General features: G+C 39.0%; 2 protein-coding genes across 3 annotated transcripts in view; one reads left to right on the forward strand and one right to left on the reverse strand.

Moving 5' to 3' along the window:
* Positions 1-7041, forward strand: part of LOC149006084 (26S proteasome regulatory subunit S10B homolog B-like) — a 43662-nt gene extending 36621 nt beyond the window's left edge. Inside the window, exons 9-11 of one of the 2 annotated variants that reach the window (XM_089168076.1) lie at positions 3736-3927; positions 4017-4115; positions 6041-7041. In XM_089168076.1, the coding sequence (XP_089024202.1) occupies positions 3736-3927; positions 4017-4115; positions 6041-6115 (366 nt within the window). In that variant the 3' untranslated portion in view covers positions 6116-7041. The remainder of the gene's footprint in view (positions 1-3735; positions 3928-4016; positions 4116-6040) is intronic. The other variant, XM_089168075.1, reaches the window with a different exon arrangement.
* A 5363-nt stretch (positions 7042-12404) lies between these two features.
* On the reverse strand, positions 12405-13614 carry LOC149006085 (plasma membrane-associated cation-binding protein 1-like). Its single transcript, XM_089136041.1, has 4 exons — positions 13501-13614; positions 13245-13334; positions 13064-13148; positions 12405-12826 (listed from the first exon to the last, which is right to left on the reverse strand). The coding sequence occupies exons 1-4, from the start codon at positions 13612-13614 to the stop codon at positions 12405-12407; spliced, it is 711 nt and encodes a 236-aa protein (XP_088992167.1).
* Between the last annotated feature and the right edge of the window lie 8184 nt (positions 13615-21798).

Raw genomic sequence — 21798 nt, forward strand, 5'->3', positions numbered from 1 at the left:
ATAGGTAGAGAAGATCAGTTCACATGAATATCTGATCTAACAGTCCATAATATACAGCATTAGGTGGCTGCACACCAAGGAAACAGAATTTTTTTTTCCAGAAGAGAATATTGAGAACAACACTATTTTGATTCAAAAAGCTCTGATGCCATGTTAGAAAACAAGCTTTAAACAATCAAAATAGCAGTTAAACTTGAACAAAGAAAAGAGAGAAGAAGAAGAAGAGAAGAGAGATGAAGAACTAGTAGAAAAGACCTGTGATTCTTAGCTGAAGAGTCTAGAATCACAGAGCACTTTTATTTATAGCTTCTAATGAATCTAATATAACTTGAGAGACAAGTAATTGTCCTCTAGAAGAAGGAAACAAAATATTACAGCTTTAGTAACTTCCTAACTCCTAAAATAGAAAGTTCTGAAAATAGAAACTATCACCAAAATAGAAATTATGCTTTCAAAAAAACTCCCAAAACTTATGTAGCAAGATTCCTACATTAGAAATAGAAAATATAATCAAAACAACAGCAAAATACTGTTCACGTGAACAGTAAAAACACTGTTCACGTGAACAGTAATGTGAACAGTAAAACTCCAATTTACATATACTTCAACACATCTATTATACATATACATTTGTAGCAATATACATAATTTACTAAATAATTTTTAACCACAAAAAAATAAAAGAAAGTAGGAAAAATAAAAAATTAATTTTGACCCTACAAATTCATAGATCAACACTCTAAAGTAAACATACTTAAATTTCAAAGCAATCCAAGAAGATTCAAGGCACAAACAAAACAAAAATAAAAAAAATACGGAATTTGGTTACTCACCTTGCAAGATTTGATAAAATCCACAAATGGAGGAGCAAATCTAGTGTTTGAATGAAATGGAATTGTAGAAATTAGGTGAAAAGAGGGATGAGAGCAAGAGAAGTAAAAAAAAAAGTTCAAAATAGGGTTGAAATATCAAAGGCGATATCGCCCGAAACTGCTTGAAATGATGATATGTCGATAAATGGGTCGAAAATGGTGATTTTTATAACTGGGGTTGTGTCATTTTGGTGCGAAATGAAATGGCATGAAATATGTGTCGTATCGACCAAAATATCGGTCAATACGATACAATATGGTACATGTCATGTGCCTTTTGTTTAAATCTGTGATTTTGTAGACATTTCGACCAAAATTGCGATAATTTCGGTTGAATTTTCTTCCATGCGAAAGTCGTTTGGGGTGGCACAACCATGTTCAACAAAGGCCTATAAATGCCCTTATATGGAGAAGTGATATATAATCCAAATTGAAGGAACTAGAAGAGCTAGAGGCAGACCTAAGATAACCTTAAGAGAAGTGGTGAGAAAGGATATGCATAGTTTGTATCTAGCATGACCTCAAACATAATTGATTGGAAGGCAATAATCCATGTAGCCAACCCCATTTAGTTGGGAGAAGGCTTCTTGTTTTTTGTTGTTGACACCTAATGCTGTCAAGAGAGGATTTTCTAGATAGTATTTCTGTCCAGATAAACTAGTCCGGGAAGCTGCAGTTGCTGATTGTTGGAGTGAAAAAACGTACTGCATTATTTTCTGTAACCACCACTATCACTTGTCACCAAACTAGGGCACCAGGAACCTCATTTACCAGGCTGTGGTTCTGTGAAGCATGAAATAACAATGCGAGATGTAATAAAGAAGTCAACCTTGAACCAATGAAACTAGTGGGAGATCATTTGCAGCCAGGATTCGTCAACACTAACTTTTATTCCAGTGAAAATGGTCAATTTATAGCTAAGCCTTATAAAATAGGAAGTCTCAGAAATATGAACTATCAAATAAAAGCTAAGCAACTAAAATAGAAAGCTTTTTTAACATGCACCCCTTTGAAAAACAAGCCAAGCTCATGGCTCTCCCTCAGAAAATCACGCCTTAAATTTAGGCTCTTTAAAACTCACACCGTTAAAGTTTCAGTTAGGGGTCATTCTAAAATGACATTTATGCTCTTCCTAATTAACTGAAACAATAGAACTGTTTCTTGCCCAAATCCACAAGACCCTTGGTTTGTTAAACCTTTGAGCATTGATGATCTGAAACCCAACATTCATGGACTTGTACCTTCAAACCCAAGCAGTTAACTGAACAAATTCTCAGTTTTTGTTCAAGAGTTTCAAAAGAGAAATCCGTGATTGGAGTGAGAAACAAAAGTTTCTTCTTTGTCGTTGGTAATAACCACCACCGCTATCTTCTCTCCCTGATTCCACACTGACTTTCAAGAGTGCAGCCAGCTGGGACGCAAATACCCATAGAGACCTTGTGCTCTTCAACAAAGTGGGTCTTCTCCACCTTTGTTTCTGAACAGTTTGTAATCAAGCACAGCGTCACTAGATGAGTCTAAGGCTTCTTTTGAGTGATGATAGAATTGCAAAGAGAGCTGGAGTGGAGGTAGAGTAGGATTTTGAAGTGGATCTCATTGAGATGGATGTTTTGGGAGATTTCACCAAAGGTCCTTCCTCGAGCAGGTGTTGAAATTATAGTGAAACTGGCTTTCAAGACTTCGCTTCTTCCTCTTGTTCTTGTTTTTTGTTGGGTGCACATTCTCCATGGTGGTTTATTTTGAAGCTAATACAAACTGTGAAAGCATCTATATCATTTTATCAGAATCATCATCTTAACATCTGTTAGGAAAATGTTGATATTTGGAAACCCAAATGGCATTCATTAACTATATATGCTGAAACAGATTAAGGATGTGAAAGAAACTGCTGCTGGTTATCTTGCACAACAAACATTTTCATGCTCTTCCAGAAAATGGTTCCAATAAGAAGCTACTTGAGGACTGGAAAGCTCGAAATGCGTTGTACACTACTCCAAATGGGTCCAATGATGAGTGGTATCAATCTGTAAACCCCAGTTCAGGCTTTAGAAATCATAGGTTAACCGATAGAAGTAGACAATGGTTTAAGGTGGGTTAAGTGGTGATTTCGTACTATTTTGAGGGGGTGCCATGAGTTTGGCTTATTTTTTGAGGGGGTGCATGTAAAACTCAAAAAGAAAATATAACTAACTGAAGTTAGAAACTAGCAAAGATTCTGTTGTAATGTGGTAAGATATACTCTCTATTAGTGAAAATAGGGCTAAACTTGGGCAGCATTGGGATAGAATCTTTCTCTACTTGATTTGCCCACAAGATCTAAACATTCCCAAATAAGACATGTTAGCTAGGACACTGTTCATGTGAACAGTGACGTGGACAATGGTTGGATTTTCTTCTTCGTTCATGCCTCTAGTTGGAGTGGGGAGCTGCTTTATGTGATGCTCCATCGAACCAACAAAAACATGCCTTATAGTGCTACCTGGCTGCCTCTCACAAGTTGCATCCTAAAACCTTGCCGGGCTGGCTGTATGGCTTGTTCTTATGGGAGCAGATGGGCTTGTGATCTGTATCATGATGTAAATGGGCCGGACAAGATTTTGGGACACTAGAAGGGTTACTCTCCAAATCCTTCCTTGGGCACTGGGCAGACACTAACTCTGGACAGGTGGTGTTGTTTTTCCTTTCAACTGAAAATACCGATAGCTGATGTATTTGGATTACTTTTCCCCTGCATGAAGCAGAAGGAATGGATGTATTAATATGTTGAGATGTTCTTATATCGACTTGGATTTTCTTGTGTCAATTTGTTTTTATTTATTGCTTTCGAATAACAGCTTTCTAACTGAAGATTCATCATTTGAAGGTTAAAATGATTATGGCAACCAATAGACCTGATGTCCTGGATCCTGCACTTCTCCGTCCTGGTCGACTGGACAGAAAAATTGAGATCCCATTGCCCAACGAACAATCGAGAATGGAAATCCTAAAAATACATGCTGCTGGGATTGCCAAACATGGTGAGATAGACTATGAGGCAGTAGTAAAACTCGCAGAGGTAAATCATGCATGTTGTAGTTGGTGAGACTCAGACATGAAGTATCTTGTGTTGTGTTACTTGTAAGTTCTATGTTACATTTGTTGCAGGGATTCAACGGGGCTGATCTTAGGAATGTCTGTACTGAAGCTGGAATGTCAGCAATCCGTGCTGAACGTGATTATGTTATCCATGAAGACTTCATGAAGGTATATCTGTTTGAAAAAGAATGTCTAGTATATAAAGAGATAGGACTGCAGCATATTCATGAGAAATTCTTCATTTCCTGGTTGCGATGTCCCATTTGGTCCCTGCCTTGTCTAATTGATGAATTCTTTAGATGGTTGGATCTGACTGTCCAACTTGTTTAGGTTTTAGAGCTTCTTTATTGCTGTTCACTAAAGTTAGATTGGAAAGCTCTATTTGGTGTTTTGGGTCTTGTGCCATGGTGTTGCAATTTGGCTGCCTAGAGAAGGCCTCAGGTGTGCGCATTCCTCCTTGCACGAGTACCATTAGGTGTAGGGATCTTCAATCTAAAGTTGGTCCAATCCTGTCCGGCAGAATACCTAGACTTCCTATTCTGTCTCTCACCATCTGATCCATAAATATGAAATCAGCATCATAATCTTTCCAGTCTTTGATCCATATCTGATGTAGCCCTAGATTGAAGAGGATCAACTATGAGCCAGTCTTCACTCAAAAGTTTGGGTTTTAGGACTTTGGGTTTAGTTGATTGGGGTACCATAAATATAGGTTGTAGTGTTTGGATCGGAATGAAACTTGGAGAGCAGATAATGGTTATGTCGGGATGATCTCTAAAGTTTGGGACAGTTATAATGGTTAGATTGCAGGAGATCTAAGTTTGCAATTTGGGCAGTTCTCTTCCAGTCAGACCCATTACTCTTCATATCCTCTTGACAAAACCATTCAAATTTGGTTGAATTCCGAGCAGTCAAATCCCTAGATTTCCTTTAACTTCATTGATAGACCTCCTGCACTCACTTGACATTAGCTTACCATCAAACTCTAGGTTCTACCAAATTCTAACCCTAGTTTTGACCTTCTTGATTTTACCAGTTCATCCCATATTTTGTATATTGGCTCCTAATTGGGTTCTTTCTAGGATTTCATCTTGTGGCCTATCAAATAGGTTCTTTATTGATCAAAGTAGACACATTCACACAGCTTGACTGAGCAGGGTTGCTGTCATACTCCTTTCCGTTTTGGTGAATAGTTTCAAAGATGGCGATTATATACTCTTGGGAGATGGTTAAACATACAAAATAGTCGACATATTGCATCTTTTTTCCGGCATTAATAAAAAGAACTCATGCACCAGATCCTATCCGGCTTCATTTGATGCTTGAGTAAAAGATTTGTTAGGATGGAAGCCTAGTGTCCCACCTCGTATAATTTTCCACTTGAAAAATTATTATGCAACTAGAAGGTAGTACCAATGTCCAATATATCAGTCGGGGTTGACATTGTCGGTTACTTCTTCCATAATGTGTATTCTCATCTCTTCCCCCATCTTCTCCTTAGTTTTCTGTCTTTGTTATTTGTGAAAAGTGTGTTGTTCGTTTGGCTTCTTCTGTTTCAATGTAAATTTCCACCCAAAAAAATTGTCACTTCAAAAATGTAATGTTTAATATGTTGAATAGTTTTTGATCCCTTTAGCATTTAAAAGAAATGGAACATTTTTCAACAATTAAAATTTTACGTTCTCTTTTGAAGCAATTTTTTCTTTCATTGAAACAAACAGGGCCATATCATGTAAATGAGTGGAATTGTAAATGCTAATGCAGTACTTGGGGAAAAGCAAAAAAGTAGCCAATTAAATGCATTTGCTAATGTTTCACTGGAAATTTGTCTGTGAAATGGGAAGGCTGAGGGTTTGCACAAAAGCAGCACTAGTTTTGTGACTTGTGTCATTGGGTAGAGGACCACTAAAGAAAAAACTTTGGGTATCTATTTTGTATACAAGATCCTAAGATCGTTCTGCACTGCTGATTAGGATGTCTTTTTTTAGTCGACTTTTATAGCCTCAAATCAGCTGTACCAAGTAGTCATCTTCTTTTTGTCAGCAAGGTGGCTAATCATTTGCTTATTAATTTTCTGCCTCTTCTGCTGTTAGGCTGTCCGGAAACTGAATGAAGCCAAGAAGCTGGAGTCAAGCGCTCATTACAGTGCGGACTTTGGAAAGGATTAAGCAGGATATGGCCCTGATACCCAGAAAGAATAGTTGGATTTGAAGCAATTGTGTTCCTTTCCTTTCTCACCTCTTCGACCAGGAAACAACTTTATGTTCAATTCTTGTATTAGTAACTTGCCCGTTGGGCCCTTTTTTCTTTTTCTTTTCTAAAGTCAGTAGTTTCTTGCGAAAAGGATCGTCTCTTTTTATATTTTGGGCTGCGTGTTGCTTGGTGTCAGGAATAGTGGCTCCTCCATTTGCGAGTCCGGATCTGCGACCCGTCCCCCGACAGCTTACCACCACAAAAAACAGGGAGGCCCAGGGTGGTGATGGGAGGGTTTTTTTTTTATTTTTTTATATTTTCAGTGGTGGGGTCCGGGTCCACCTTTTTTGTGGTGGAAAACCCGTCGGGGAGCACTCTGTGCTCCCGTCGAGGGTGATGATCCGGATTCTCGATTTGCTGATAGTTAGGTGATTTCACTTAAAAAGTAGAGACTTTGAGACCAAAGGAAATAAGACGTCACCTTAAATTTTCTCTATTTGTTCTTGCTTAAGCACAATGAATAACATATTTAACTTATCTGCGGTGTACATTAATAATTATGGATTAGGGTATATGCTAGAAATAAACAACAATTTGCCTTTGTCAGCCACTCTTGAAGAATTTTGTCAAGCTTTGCAGAACATTGACATGTGCCAATCATGTTTTTCAAAGATTAACGTGTGTAGATAATGTGCAGTCTCTTATTACATGCTAACTCGTTTTGTCACATGTGAATCTACAATTTGTCAATGACGAAGTAACTTTTCAATAACAACAATATGCTTTATCCACCACTATATGTGATTTGACTAATGGATTTTTGCCTTCAAATTAATTTTGTTTGATAGATACAAGGCTTAAGCTATGCATATTCGTTCTAACTACTTCTATTTTCTCCTTAGGTTTGTCCTTAGTTCTTCTAATTCGCTCAATTTGTATGAAATCACTTTTTTGTACAGGTCCACAGGCTTTCCTTGGATGTGGTAGTGCCATCTTAAATGACTCTTTTATAGCTTGTTATTTACCGAAGCTACTCCTAGACTTCTTGTTCTAATATAATCATTCTTTATTCTTTTGTTTTTTTTAGTTTTGTCACTCATCCATTTTAGCATCTTCATTTTTGCTACACCGAGTTTATCCATATATGTGATGCTTCTTAATAGTCCAATACTTTGTACTGTACATCTTAGTTGGTCGTATGACAATTCGAAAGGATTTTCCTTTGAGCTTTAAAGGAATACGTCAATTATACATGACTCAGGTGCATCTTTCCATTTTAGTTCTTTATGAAACATCATCCTCGATGTCATCTTTTTATTTATGAGTATTGCTAACATATTTAACCTGGCTCCACTCCTCGACAAATTACTCAGTCTGTCCACAAGCAATTGCCATCATTTCTTGGTTGCAATGCCTTCTCCTTTTATACAATTGCAACAACTGTTTCTTCCACGAAATCGACTAGAGCTTGGGCCTAGATAGCTATTCAGGGCTTGAGTTCAACCTCATAGTCGCTCAACTCCACCACACACAAAGCGATTTGACCAGCCGAGTTTGGCTTGTGAAAAATCTTCTTGAGCGAAAAATTTGTAAGTATAAGATCGGAGCGATTGAAAGTAAGGTCATAACTTCCGACTTGCCATGACAAGGGCCAAGGCTTGCTTTTTAATTTCTTTATATCTAGTTTTCGCATCTTTTGGGACATGAGTCACGTAATATAGCGGGCGTTGTACATCTTTCTTCATGAATCAATACTGTAGTCATCGCCAAGCTTGTGGTGGTTAAATATACTTGTAGTTCTTCATCTAAAGTTGGTTGGGCAAGTAAAGGGGGTGACCTGAGCTTCTCTGTTAATTCCTCAAAAGCCTTTTGGCATTTGTCAATCCTTGCAACTGTCTTACCCAAACTCACACCCTTCAAAGCATTGAAGAAAGCATTGCATCTCCGATTTGACAATTGAGTGCTGCTACTCGCCCTGTCAAACATTGGACCTTCTTTGTGGTTTTTTGGGCAGGCATGTCAAGTAACGACTGAATTTTCTCTAGATTTACTTTGATCCCTCGTCAAGAAACATTAAAACCTGGAAAATTTTTAGATGACACATCAAATGCACATTTGTCCAAATTCAACCACTTCTTGTATTTGCGCAAAACTGTGAACACTTTTTCAAGGCTAGTTAAGTGTTTTACCCGATGTACTTTTCACGAGCATGTCGACATATACCTCCATATTCCTCTTGATTTGCTATCTGAAGATCTTGTTAATCGCCCTTTGGTAGGTTACTCTTGCATTCTTTAACTTGAACATCATGACCTTGTAATAGTAACACTCTCGAACGATCATTAATGCAATGTACTTCTCGTCGTCAAGATGCTAAGAATCTGATTATATCTGGAATACACTTCCATAAAGTTGAGTACGTAATGGCATACAGTAACATCAATCAATAGATCTATCCTGGGGAGTAGGTAATAGTCTTTTAGGCATGCTTACCACATTCACGAGCCAGGTTGGACACTCGATCGGTTGGATAAACCTAGACTGCTCAAGCTCTTATACTTTGGCTTCGATGGCTTCATGCTTCTTTGTAGGGAAGTTTCGACTTCTTTGGATAACCAGCGTTGTAGTCTTCCCAAACCAAAGACTATGTTTGGCTACCTTCTAGTCAATCTCGGACATATCTTCAACCAACCAGGCAAAGACGTCTCTATTCTTCCTCAGGAAGTCATCAAGGCTTCCTTGAACTCCTTCTTTCTTTGGAGCCAATGAAGGTCCCTTTGCTCGGATCTTCCAGAGCAAGTTGTACTCTTTCGAGTGCCTCCATAGGCTTGGCTCGATACATATTTTCTTCATCCAGATCATCCCAAATGTCTATTGCCATTGTTGTTCCAGAACACAATATCTTCTCTTGTTTCTTCATGAAATTTAGATATCATTTTCGTGAAGATTTTTGGTTGGATGAGCACTCTCTTACTCCATTCTTTGTTGGGAATTTCACCTGCATGTATCCAAGACATACAATCGACCCTTGTGCGGTTAGTGTTGGCCTCCCTAGAATGACATTGTAGGTGGACAAGTCACACACTACCATGAAAGTAGACTAGATAGTGGTATCCTGTGGATGTGTCCCAATCCTCAAATTGAGCTAGACATTCCCTTCTACTTTGGACGAGGATCTTGCGAAACTGTACTAGTGTGCACCAATAGGCATCAACATGCTATCTTCTAACTTCAATTTTTGAAAGGTTTCATAGGACAACAGGGTGGTAGAGGATCCTATATCTACTAATACTTTGTACATGTCCCAATTTGCGAGCCTGACTTTCATCAAAGTGGCATCATCATGTGGGGTTTGGACGTCTTTCAAATCTTTGTTCGTGAATGTGATTGGCTTCGAGTGCTCCATAAACTTCCCTTTCTGGAAAACTTCTATTGATCCTACAAATTTAGCTCTTCTTTGAATACCTGATAGAGACCTGACTTGGTCCTCCGAATACATTGTATATCGGAGACTAAGACTATTCTCCATGGTTAAATTTCTTTGCTTCTAGTCGGTCATCTTGATCATCTTTATCTTCTAAGTACTCATGCTTTCGTTCCTTGAAGAAAGGAGAACGTCTATTGGGTCGGTCGTTCTTCTTCACAAATTGTCTGAAGTGCCGCTCAGCAACGAGCTTCTCAATCTCTACCCTCAAATTTTTTCACTCGTCCGTTTGGTAACCTTAGTCTTTGTGGGACCGACAATATTTTTTCATGTCATGCTCCTCAGTTTTGGTGTAGATCTTACCCAGCCACTTCAACAACCCTTTGTCCTTTATTTGCATCAATATCTCCAATAACTTGGTGTATAGAGGTGTGTAATTCTTGCTTCTGGTGACCTGATAACTTGTCCGATAATTCTAGCCCCTATACCGGTTCTAACTACCTATGGTTCTACTGTCCTGAATGCTTTCCATATTTATGAGACACTTTGCCTCTTCCCTCTGGGCTTTGATAATCTTTGAAACCATGGCTTGCTTGCGGCATTGATCCAATACGTATGTATAAGTGGTTTGTTTGTTTTGAAGCAAGGACTCTAATAGTTGGGAATGGGTGATCCTTGTAAACAGAGCACTATAGGCTATATAATCATCTGATCTTGAATTTCTTCGAACATTTTGTTGAAGCGGTTTAGGTAATCCATAATTGACTTGTTCCGACTTACTTTACTACGAACAAACTGTCTTCAGTCTTTCGACTCTTGATTCCACTCTAGAAACATTGGACAAACATCCTCACAAGCTGATCAAAGCTTTGAATTGACCTGGATTTCAGTCCGGTGAACCATTTTAGCGTTGCTCCTCGTGAAGAGGTTGGAAAAGCCCAACAAAAGGTCTCGTTGCTATTGCCCTCTATGGTCATTATCGCTTTGAAGTGGGTTACATGCTCAATTGGATTCTTCTTCCCATCATTTAGAGAGAAAGTAGGCATCTTGAGTCCGGGTGGGGGGTAGCACCCTAATTATTTTGGGTACAAATAGGTTCCTACTAAGAGCTACATGAATACATCAGGATCTCGGCCATCTTTCTCCTTCAGATGCTCGTTCGGGCACTCATGCCTCCCATCCGCTATTGTAGTTCTCCTTGTGCGATTAAGAGAGGTATGTACACTTTCTTCAAAATTGGTGGAGATCGGGTTCCCATTTGGCTTGCTCCTAGCCGTACCTTGGATTGTTCTTTGTGTCTCTTCCTCGGTAGTTTAGTTGTCCTTTGTGGCCATGAGCTTCGTTCCCGTTCAAAACTTGATCATCTTGTGGATTCTGGCCGTTGGTATTCCTATCTCCCGACCTATCTTCCCAATTGGATCCTTTCTGTCTTTGTGAGTTTCTGATTGGCAAGTCTCCTATCCTCGAACTATGAACATGTTAGGGTTCTCCAGGACACAAATATAGTACACGAGGCTTCAAAGCAAGCCATACAAGTTCAACATCTGTTGTCATAGAATAATGTTCATCTCCTCTTCAGAAGTTGGTATTAGTGTTGGGTGAACTAGATTTGAAACTATGCTGTGGTTCTTGTTCAGGACCAAAACTCTAGGAGTTCAATTTGAGTTTTGTTCTGGGATGCCCTTGCTACTGCTACTTGCTGCTATTGGTCTTGAGGCAGTGGTAGAGGTGGCAATCCTAAAGAGGTCGATTATCATTGCCATTCCTCATGGCCGGATAGAGTTTCCACCCCCCAAATTCTTGCATACTATCGTGACTTTTCTATCGTTCCCATAGACACCGAATTGTTGTGTCCAATTATGACAAGATCGCCGAATAAAAAAAGGGGCTGACCGTGTTTGGTTCGGGGTTGCCTCAGTCCTCAGATGACTAAGTTAGTTCATTACAAGAAGAAGAAGACTTTGGTTGCAGAGCCTCAAGGGTGATAAAATATTATGAGTGAATTGGGTCACCTTTGCCCTGTATATGTTTAGGGTATTTATACTTACTGAAGGATGGTCGTCAAAATTTGACTCGCGGTCACTTTCCTCAACCATTTGATCCTTTCTCTAGAGATAAATTTCTACTAGGTTATGAAGCTTGGCTGCATAATGAATAAAAACTTTTCCTAGTTTTCCTACAGCTTGGGCATTTATCCAAGCCGCTCACGGAAGGCTCCGCAGCGTGATCCTAGCCATCAGATAAACATCTCTTTGTCTTGGTTTAGTATTGGTTGGGGGATAGTCGGATCTTAGGGAACCAACCCTGGTTGAGCCGAAGTGGTCCTTTTGGGTATAACAATGACCAAATCAAGAGCTAAATCAAGTACGTGGTAAAACACATATCACTTTGATAATGGGAGAGATTTGTTTCTTTTATGAGTTAGCAACTAACTTATGAAATGAAAGGAGTACTGAGCTAGATTTATGATGATCAGAAGAAAAATTCGAAATTAACTTTAAAAACCGTCAAAGGGTTGCTCAGTCGGTAATGACCGGTACCTCTTAGCAAATTCTGACTATATCTGTGGTATATGTAATAGTTACAACTTACACACAAATAAAAATCACAAATAAAAAACAAAAATCTATAAAAATCTCAAATCAAAATCACTATAACTTTACACACAATATGCGGATACCATCCCCATGATCCATGAAATTTATATATAGAAGATCACAAACAAAGATCAAATCCATCAAAGAATACCGCATCATGAGAGGAGGAGGATGACAGATTACGGATTCAACATGGATATCAGGAGTTTATTGGATGATTTCCTTCATTAATTCATGTAGGCCTCAAGGCTTTGAGTGTACTGGGGGTTCTTCTGCCTTGGGTGGTTTGGATAAGGCAGCAGAGGCTATTTCATCAGTTTTCACTGTCTTGGTCTCCTCGACTTGAGGAGCAGCTGCAGGTTCTGTGACTTTCACTACCTCCTGCTCTTCCTCTTTCTTGACTTCTTCTATCGCTATTTCTTTGTCTTTCACGTTTATTGCCTCCTCTGTCGTTTGTGGTTTTGTAGTAGTTGTCTCAGCATGAGTGTCTGCCTCTGTCGCCGCAGGTGCTGCTATCTCGGCTGTGGCTGTTGCTGTTGCTGCGGGTTTCTCTTCTGTTATTACTAAGGTTGAGACCTTCTCCAACACAAACAGAATTGGTCCAGAGACCAGCACTGGTCCAAACTTGGAAGATGCTTCAAAAACTTCCTTTGACCCGGGAAACTCTGCATAGACACTGAGACAATTTAATACATTTGTAGAGGAAATTAAAATTATTAGATAACTACTAGATTATAATTTTTTTTGTGGGTAGAATACTAGATTATAAATTTATTTATATATTTTTATTTAGTATTATTATTATTAGTATTAGTATTATTTATTTTGTTGAAAATAAAAGAAAAAAGAAAAAAGAAAAAAGAAAAAAAGAAAAAAGAAAAAGAAATGATCCTAAAGATTACCTGTTTTCACTAATTCTTCGAGAAATGTTTGAACTGCTTCGGGACTCTTCGTTAGTCCTTCATGGGTAGGTTCCTTGACCAAATCCTGTACATATTTTGTAAGAGAATCATTGGACGTCAGTTGGAACATGGAAATAGAGAAAGAAAGTAATAAATTTAACATAGATGAGGAGAATCTGACCTTGATTTCAGTGGAGGAACCCTCATAAACTTCGATTACTTTGGGTTGAAGGTTAGTTTTATTCTCATCAAAATCCTTGTTGATCTCTTCCTGAATACCCACCCACCCAAGCCGAACCCAAATAAGATTCCGTACAACAAAACTATCAGTACGTAACTTTTTTCCCATGGGAACCATAGGAGAGAGTCTAGCTGAAAGAGCAAACATGAGAGTCATATATAATATATGTGTAATGTGTGTAAAAAGACAAACCGACCTTCGAATCGTCGAAGGACTTGCATGCATCAACGGCCGCCTTCCTGTTTCCATTTCTCTCGAAAGCGAAAGCCCTCTTGATCCTTGGAAGAACCTTTGAATTCCAGTATCCCATGTCTCTTCTCACTTCAATCCTCGCACGTACACAATCTGCAGAGGCAAAGAAAGAAAAAAAAAAAAATCGCGAACTCTCTCCTCCACTATCCCGGCGCCGCTCCTTTGTTTTGCTCTGTCTGTGAGACGTTCGCGGCAACGATCCCCAACAAACAGAGAAGAAACAAAGAGAGACGGGCAAAAGGACAAGAGCGTGGCAACTCATACAAATACTAGCTGCATTATCTCCTGTCCATCCGTGACATTCTCCCCCTAAATTACGTGAAACCACCCCATCCAAACTGAATTTGACAGCAATTTTCCACCTCAACAAAGTTAGTTAGTGTTAATAACCAATATGGTCATTCTATACCATCCGGTCTAACCCGTGAGTATATGGTCCGACCACTAAGCCCAAAAGGATTTGGTCCAACCATATGGTTAATGATATGACTGACCATCTCATTGAGAGTACCTGAGTAGGAAAGAACTTCCAAGAGACATCAGTAAATAACTCTTCTCAGAGTTATATCCCAAGTCAATCTTTAATATCTTACGCTATATAAACGCCTTAGATAGGCATAACAAAGTAAGTATTCATATTCTGTGTGATCAATTAGTTGAATTTTCTATTGAGTAGTTGTGATCATATCTTATTGGTATTGACTTGCTTGTCGGAGACGTACCTCAACCACCCAAGGCTGAGTACGTATTTTGTAGGAATTTGACAGGGACGGACGAACATGATTTCGTATCAACAGTAAGAGTGAAATATTCATGGATCACTCACTTCATCCCTCATTTGTTCGCGTAATTGTTTAGCTTGGGTTCCAACGAAAAGACGTGATGGTCCATTAATCAAGAACGGTAGGGGTAAAGTTGGGAAAACCTATGGGTCCAAAGGACCAAACGGAAAACCAAACCTGGATCCTCCGTTTACTGGGGAGAGGCAAGCTGCCCCTGGAGAAGGACTTGATGGGTTAGATGAGTCTACATCCAATTCTTGAATTATTAATTTCTCTGTTCTAGACTACCTGTCAATCCCAATAGGAAGGGAGAAAATGTATAACCCTCATATAGTATGTAGATTGACCAACGTACTAATACGTACCACAGGAAATCCTCTCCCTGTATCTATATATAATGCAAGCTGTGTAGTTGTGTGGCATATGCTACCGCATCCTATGTCCCACACATCTTTTGTTCCTTTCAATATTTTTGAGAAATTAGTTCACCTTTCTAACACATTAAATTTGTCCCGCATGATCTACGTAACATGCGCTATATAACGCCGCATTCATCTATGTTGCTTATTTGCATTTGGAACCTCAGGGGGTCCAAATGAAATTTGCCTTTAAAAAAAAAAAAGAATAAGGGCAAATTGGTCATAGAAACAATAATTTGTCCTTAAATTGACTTTTTCTATAGTACAAGGGAGGCATATCCAAAGTCTCAATTTTTTTGGACTAAAAATGACATAGACCAAACCTCAGGGAGTCCATATGAAAATTACCCTATATTTTTTTTGGTGTGAGATTAGAGGGTTGGATTTGTTTCAGGAGATTCATAGGGGCAGGATATTCCTTTTAAAAAACCTTACTAATATGAGATAACCAAACAAAATTGGAAGTAATAACACAACTGCAAGAGTGGACATCTCTGTGGTCCATGTTCAAATTTATTTGCATACACAGACACATCTAGGAGAAACAAAGACGAAGAAGAAGAGAAGAAATAGCAAAGATTAATGTCGTCTGGTCTCTAAAAGGAAGATCACGTACATTAATTCATGATGTAGATCTCTCATCTCACCAAGTATTGGGATGTCGGATTTTATTTGCGGCAGTAGCTGCCTCCTGCTGCCAATGGTTAGGATTAGGCCACGTAAACAAAAATAAATCAGACGGTTGTAAACTTAAGTACACGATATATATGTAAATCCAAAATTTTAATTTTACATTTAAAGGTTTAAAAGATTTGGAATTTACAAAATCACATCCCTGCCTCTACCTGAAGAATCTCTAAATTCCCATTCACGGAACTGAGCCCTAGAAAACCTCTCGCTCTCTCAAATTTGGCCTCCCATTTCCTTCATTGAAACATCATCTTAAGTCAAAGACAAGATTGCGCCACCCCCTAAGGAGGAGAAGGAAGATGAAGGATCGAAAAGAAAATCCATGGAATTGTACTCCACAAGATGAGTTTTGCATCATAGGACACTTTAGGGTTTGAAAAGCATAAAGATTAAGAAATTAAACCTACAAAAGAGAGATGGGTAATTAGATAACAGCCTAATATCATCCACAACATTCCAAACAGAAAGAGCTCAAACACAATGAATGCGACGAAAGAGACGAGTGACACCATCACAACACTCGTAAACCTAACAACACCCTCTTGGAATTTGAGGCTTTGCAAAGTATCGGCACAAACAAGAACCACCACTGCCCTCCACCACACTACCGAAGATGAAACTTCTTTAACTCTGATTTAGAGAAGAAAGAACCCTAGGGTTTAGACACTTGAGAACTTGAAAGAATACATTTTTAAACAAATGAAGAGATGTTGTTCACCTTAGATAATTATTTTTATTATCTCTTGAATTGTTGATTCATGAAACACTGAAGAGACGAACTCATAGAAAGGGTTGGCTGGAATCGGCAAAAGTCTGCAGGTGGCAGTGGTGGTGGAACGAAGAGAAGGTGGAGCGGAGGAACACATAGGGATTGGGTCGGGTAGAGGCAAGGATTTGATTTTGTAAATTTCAACACTTTTAAACCTTTAAATGTATAAATAAAATTTTGTATTTATACATATATCCCCGCACTTTAGTTTACAATTGTTTGATTTATGTTTGCTTACGTGGCCTAATCCTAACCATTGACCGCAGCTGCCGCAAATAAAAGTCTCAAGTGTTGTCGACTTGTCGGTCTAGAAATTTAACAGACATTAATAAATTAATGGCACCGACTGATAGTGCCCAATGTTGGATGGACACCCCGTGAATTCCATTAGACCCCACTACTTAAATTATGGTTTCGATTCATTTTCAAGAAAAAATAGTTTATTTTCAATTAAATTGATTACATGTGTACATAGTATTTTCAGCAGCTATATTTAATGTAATCCCCAATCCAATCCCCATGATGTCCATCCACTATTGAGTACCACCATGTCTTCCGCACTAACCTAGTAGCAAGATCCATAAACCTGACCTACCTACTACTTTGCTTTTTTTTTTTGCCAAACCTACTACTTTGCTTGTGCTGCGGGAAATGTGATTGCACGACGTGGGTCGGGACTTACAGATTATAATATTAATATATTTCTTCTTCATCTATTTAATGTCTCGTCGTCGATTCGATAAATATCGAGGTTCGTTTGCAAGTGTATGTACGTGGGGCCGGGTTGATTATATTATATTAGACGCCGCCTCCACCGCCGCCGCCAATCGTGAAGGCGCGTCCCATTGACTTCATTTTATATGCACCAACGCATACTTACGTCTCACCTGATACGGGGATTGTCTGCAATTCAAAGGGTAGAGGAGACGTAGTAGTAGAGTAGCCTTAAAATATAAATGAAAATAAAGCAGCGGTTAGTTTTAACTTTTAATTAAGAGGGAAAAAGGAAAAAAGAAAATAAGAAAAAAAGAAAATAATGGAATGGAATACGCGGTTGGTTCCGCTGCTTTTGGAAGGTAATTAAGGCCAACTGGCCAACTAGTGGAGTTAGGAAGGAAAGAATGGGGCCGGCAACATGGAAATCACATCTTGATTTTAGTAATGAATTAGGGTTTATGGTGTTAATTTTATGAGATGATGCAATAATGTTCAGCACGTAGCTACCCTCCATGTTCCATCTCATGAATAATTAATTATATATCATGCATCAGGCCAAGACAAGGATCACTCCCCTCACACTGTCATCGATATGATGGATCCTCCTCCTCCTCCTCCTCCTCCTATATCTTCTCCTTCATGTATCGATGATATATATGATCATCCATCAGGACTTACTTGTTCCTTCAAATTAAGGCCATACCATTCCACCATGCATTGATGCTTACATGTACCCTCACTGATCCATCCTCATCGTCAGAAATTTTGACGCCGGCCGGGCGGCCCCTTAATTGGTTTGACACGTACGTAGGACAATAATGTCGCTGCAGCTGCTGCACGCTGCATCATGTAGTCGAAGAGGAACCTCCAACAACTACTACTCATCCCTGGATCCAATAATGGATCATCATAAATACAACGAAGACGAAAAAGATGATCTTTTGCAATTGTCGATGATGACGACTGCTCAGGATCAAGACGAGGAGGAGGAGGAGGAGAAAAAGCAGCATTCTACATTGGTGAACATGAGGAGGTACGAAGAAGAAGAAGAAGAAGAAGAAGAAGAAGAAGAAGAAGAAGAGGAAGGCCCGCCCCTGCCCCATAATCTTCATAATAATCCTTCTTCTTCTCATCCCAGCTTGTTATCGTTGCCCCCGCCCACTCTAATTAGCGTTCCGCCTGATGATTCATCAACAATTATCCGCCTAAACCCTCCCTCTCTGCCTCCTCCAAAGCACCATTTCATAAGTGTCAGCCTCCCAGCTTCCATAACAGCCTCCCCTCGATCATCATCTTCTTCTTCTTCCTCTGGGCTGCTGCTGCTGCCGTCTCACTCTCACCATATGAATAAGAGCAAGAAGAGATCAACAGCCAGAAACCAATACCAAGGTGGTGGTGATCATGGGGACCTGCAGGAACCGGTGTCTTCTTCGCTGCCAACACACTCAACTGCAGCACTACTCTCTCGGCAGTCAACTTTTGGTCTCTCCCGCTTTGGGCTTGAAAGTTATTTATCAAGAAGCAAGTCATGTGGGGAGGGGAGAGCCTCTGCTCCCTCCGATGAATTCCATCTCTTCTCCAGAAGACTGTCTAATACTTCTCTTAGCAGGCATATTTGCGTGCCTGATATCACTAGCATGACTTCACCACACGGCGGTACCAACAAAAAGGACAACAAGGGGGGTGGTGATGGTGGTGGTGTCAAAGAGAAAGATCATCAGTACAGCTACTACAAGGCACCAAACATTAACAATACAAAGAGGGATGGACGGAGATTCAAATGTGGTGCTCTCATGTGTATGTTCTTGCCTGCAGTCTTCATTGGTAAGGGAAAGCGACACAGAAGAGGTCGTCGTCCCAAAAAGGATATTAATGGAGAAGCAGCACTAGGAGACGATAAGAAGGTGAGGAATATTGTCATATCAAGAACAGTTTCCTTGGAAAAATTTGAATGTGGGTCATGGTCTTCATCAGCAATAATTAGGGATGACGACGACGACGAGGACGTTGATATTGGCAACGGCGAAGATCATCTTCATCGTGGTAGTGTTGCTAGTGGTGTTGATTGCCGGTCTTCATCAACGCATCAGCATCAAAATCTGTATTTCGATTTGCCGCTGGAGTTGATCCAGAACTATGGAAATGTGGATGCAAAAAATTTTCCGATAACAGCAACACTCGTGTTTGACAGTAATCAGAATAAGGGAAAGGCCGGGTCCCAGATGATGATGAAGAAGGGCTTGCCATCAAGAAAACCAGATCCAGCTAGGAAGTCACACGAATCATCATCATCACGCATGCATCATCATCAAGTTCGATTTTCTACCAGAACCAGTAGAACCGCGTCACCGGCTTCTTGCATCACACCCCGTCTGCGCAAGGCAAGGGATGACTTCAATGCATTCTTGCAAGCACAGAATGTTAGTTAATTAGATGTGTGTAGATAGATGTTCTACATTCAATAGCTAGGGGATGCATGCATGCATATTATTGTGCCATATATGTAGATTGAGAGAGAAAAAGTAAATATATAATATTTATATGTGACATTCAGGTGGTTTAGTTGGCAAAGATGACAGACAATCTCAAGGAGGAGACGCACCCTTGACCTTATTGGAAAATTATAATCACAAGGACATGCCTAGATTTATGACTGAAAGCAAGTGTCGAAATCTAGGAGCGGCTATAGCGTGAATTTCAAGTTAGTGCCTCACCATCAACGTTATAGGATAAGTACAATCAAAAGGACAGTGATAGAATTATGACTGAAATCAAGTGTCAAATACGGGGAGGGCGAATATGAAGGTGGAGATCTACCAACAACTTTATAGGAAAATTAGAATCAAAAGAACCAGCATAGTTTTATGATTGAAATCAATTATCAACATCAAAGAGGCTAAATATTAATTTATAGAATAGATACAATCACAATGACAAGAACAGAATTATGATTGAAATCAAGTGTCCCAAGTTAAGAGTGGTGAAACTTAAGGTGGACCTTGTAGGAAGAGTATAATTTATGACTAAAATCATGTGTCAAAGTCAAGGAGGGTGAACCTCAAGGTGGAGAAGCACCTCAACCTTCTAGAATAAGTACAATCATAAGAACAGAAATAGCCAATCACAAGAATAGAAATAGTTTTATGATCATAATAAAGTATCAAAATTGAGGGCAAATCTCAATGGTGAGACAAACCATCGACCATTTAGGATAATTACAATCACAAGGACATGAATAGATTTATGATTACAATCAAATGCCAAAATCAAGGAGGTCAAACCTGAAGGTCGAGACACACCATCAACCTTATAGGAAAATTATATTCACAAGGACATGCCTAGATTTATGACTGAAATTAAGGGTCGAAATCAAGGAGGGCGAATCTCAAGTTGGAGACGCACCGTCAATCTTATACAATAAGTACAATCACAACAAGGACACTGATAGAATTAATAATTGAAATCATGTGTCAAAATTAATGAGGATGTGTTGCAAGGGGGAGACGCATCCTCAACCTTATAGGATAAGTAGAATAATAAGGACAAAATAAAATTATGATTGAAATCAAGTGTCAAAATCGAAGATCACAAATCTCAAGGTGCAGACTCACACTCAATCGTATCAGACAAATACAATCACAAGGGTAGGGAGAAAAATATGACTACAGTAAATTTCAGGAAGGGTCAATTTTAAGGCAAAGACACACCCTTGACCTTGTAGAAGAATTTTAATAACAAGGACAAGAATAGATTTATGACTAAAATCATGTGTCAAAATTGTGAAGGGTGAATTGCAAGGTGGAGACACACCCTCAACCTTTAAGTATTATCACAATGACAGGAATGGAATTATCATTGAAATCAAGTGTTAAAATTGAGGAAGGTGAATCTAAAGGTGGAGATGCACCTTCATCCTTATAGGATAAATATAATCACAAGGACATGAGTAGAATTATGATTAATTAAAATCAAGAGTCAAAATCATGGAAGGGAAATCTCAAGGTGGAAATGCACTTGAAACCTTATAGAAAAATTATAATCACAAGGACAAACATAAATTTATGAATGAAATCAAGTGTCAAAATCGAGGAGGGCGAATCGTAAGTGCCTAATGTGAAGGTATGGTTAGTTTTAGGGGTAAAAATGTCCAAAGAGGAAAAGTTATTGTTTTGTTTAGTTTTGTAAACCCAAAGTTGGCTTTAGCTAATTTTGTTGAAATAAACATTGGGTGACTATTCTGTAAAAATAAACCTAGAAGTAGCTAATCTACTAATTATCCCATAGAATAATGTTTGAAATCAAGTGTCAAAATCAAGGAGGGTGAATCTTAAAAGTCGAGACGCACCCCTTAACCTTATACAATAAGTTTAATCTCAGGGCAAGAATAAGACTATAATTGAAATCAAGTGTCAAAATCGAGGAGGGTAAATCTCAGGGTAGAGACGGACCTTCATCCTTATAGGATATGTACCAACACAAGGACATGAACAGAATTATGATTCAAATCAAGGGTTGAAATTGGTGTGACGCAATATGATTATTTATAGCCTAGTCCAATATAACGACGACTTTGCATTGAATATCTTTAATTTAGCCATCCATGCTAAAGAACAATTTCCACTATCCTATTTCTCTTGTCAAATTTGAGTAATACAAATGGATGTAGGCCTTGTTGTGACTACTAAACTCTTAAGGCAAAGAAACCTTGCTAAAAGGCAAAATTCATCCATCCAAACTTTGTATTTTCTTGTTGTCCTTCGTCGTTCAAATCTTTTGGTAGTTGAAGAGTTGAGATGTTGGTGTCATTAATGGAAAGAGTTGTGGATTGGCAGCTGCTCCCTTACTTGGTAGCCGTCCTTCCTTCA

Source organism: Hakea prostrata, chromosome 9 (assembly GCF_041222555.1).
Source record: "Hakea prostrata isolate BN-2017 chromosome 9, UWA_Hpros_2, whole genome shotgun sequence".
Lineage (NCBI taxonomy): Eukaryota > Viridiplantae > Streptophyta > Magnoliopsida > Proteales > Proteaceae > Hakea > Hakea prostrata.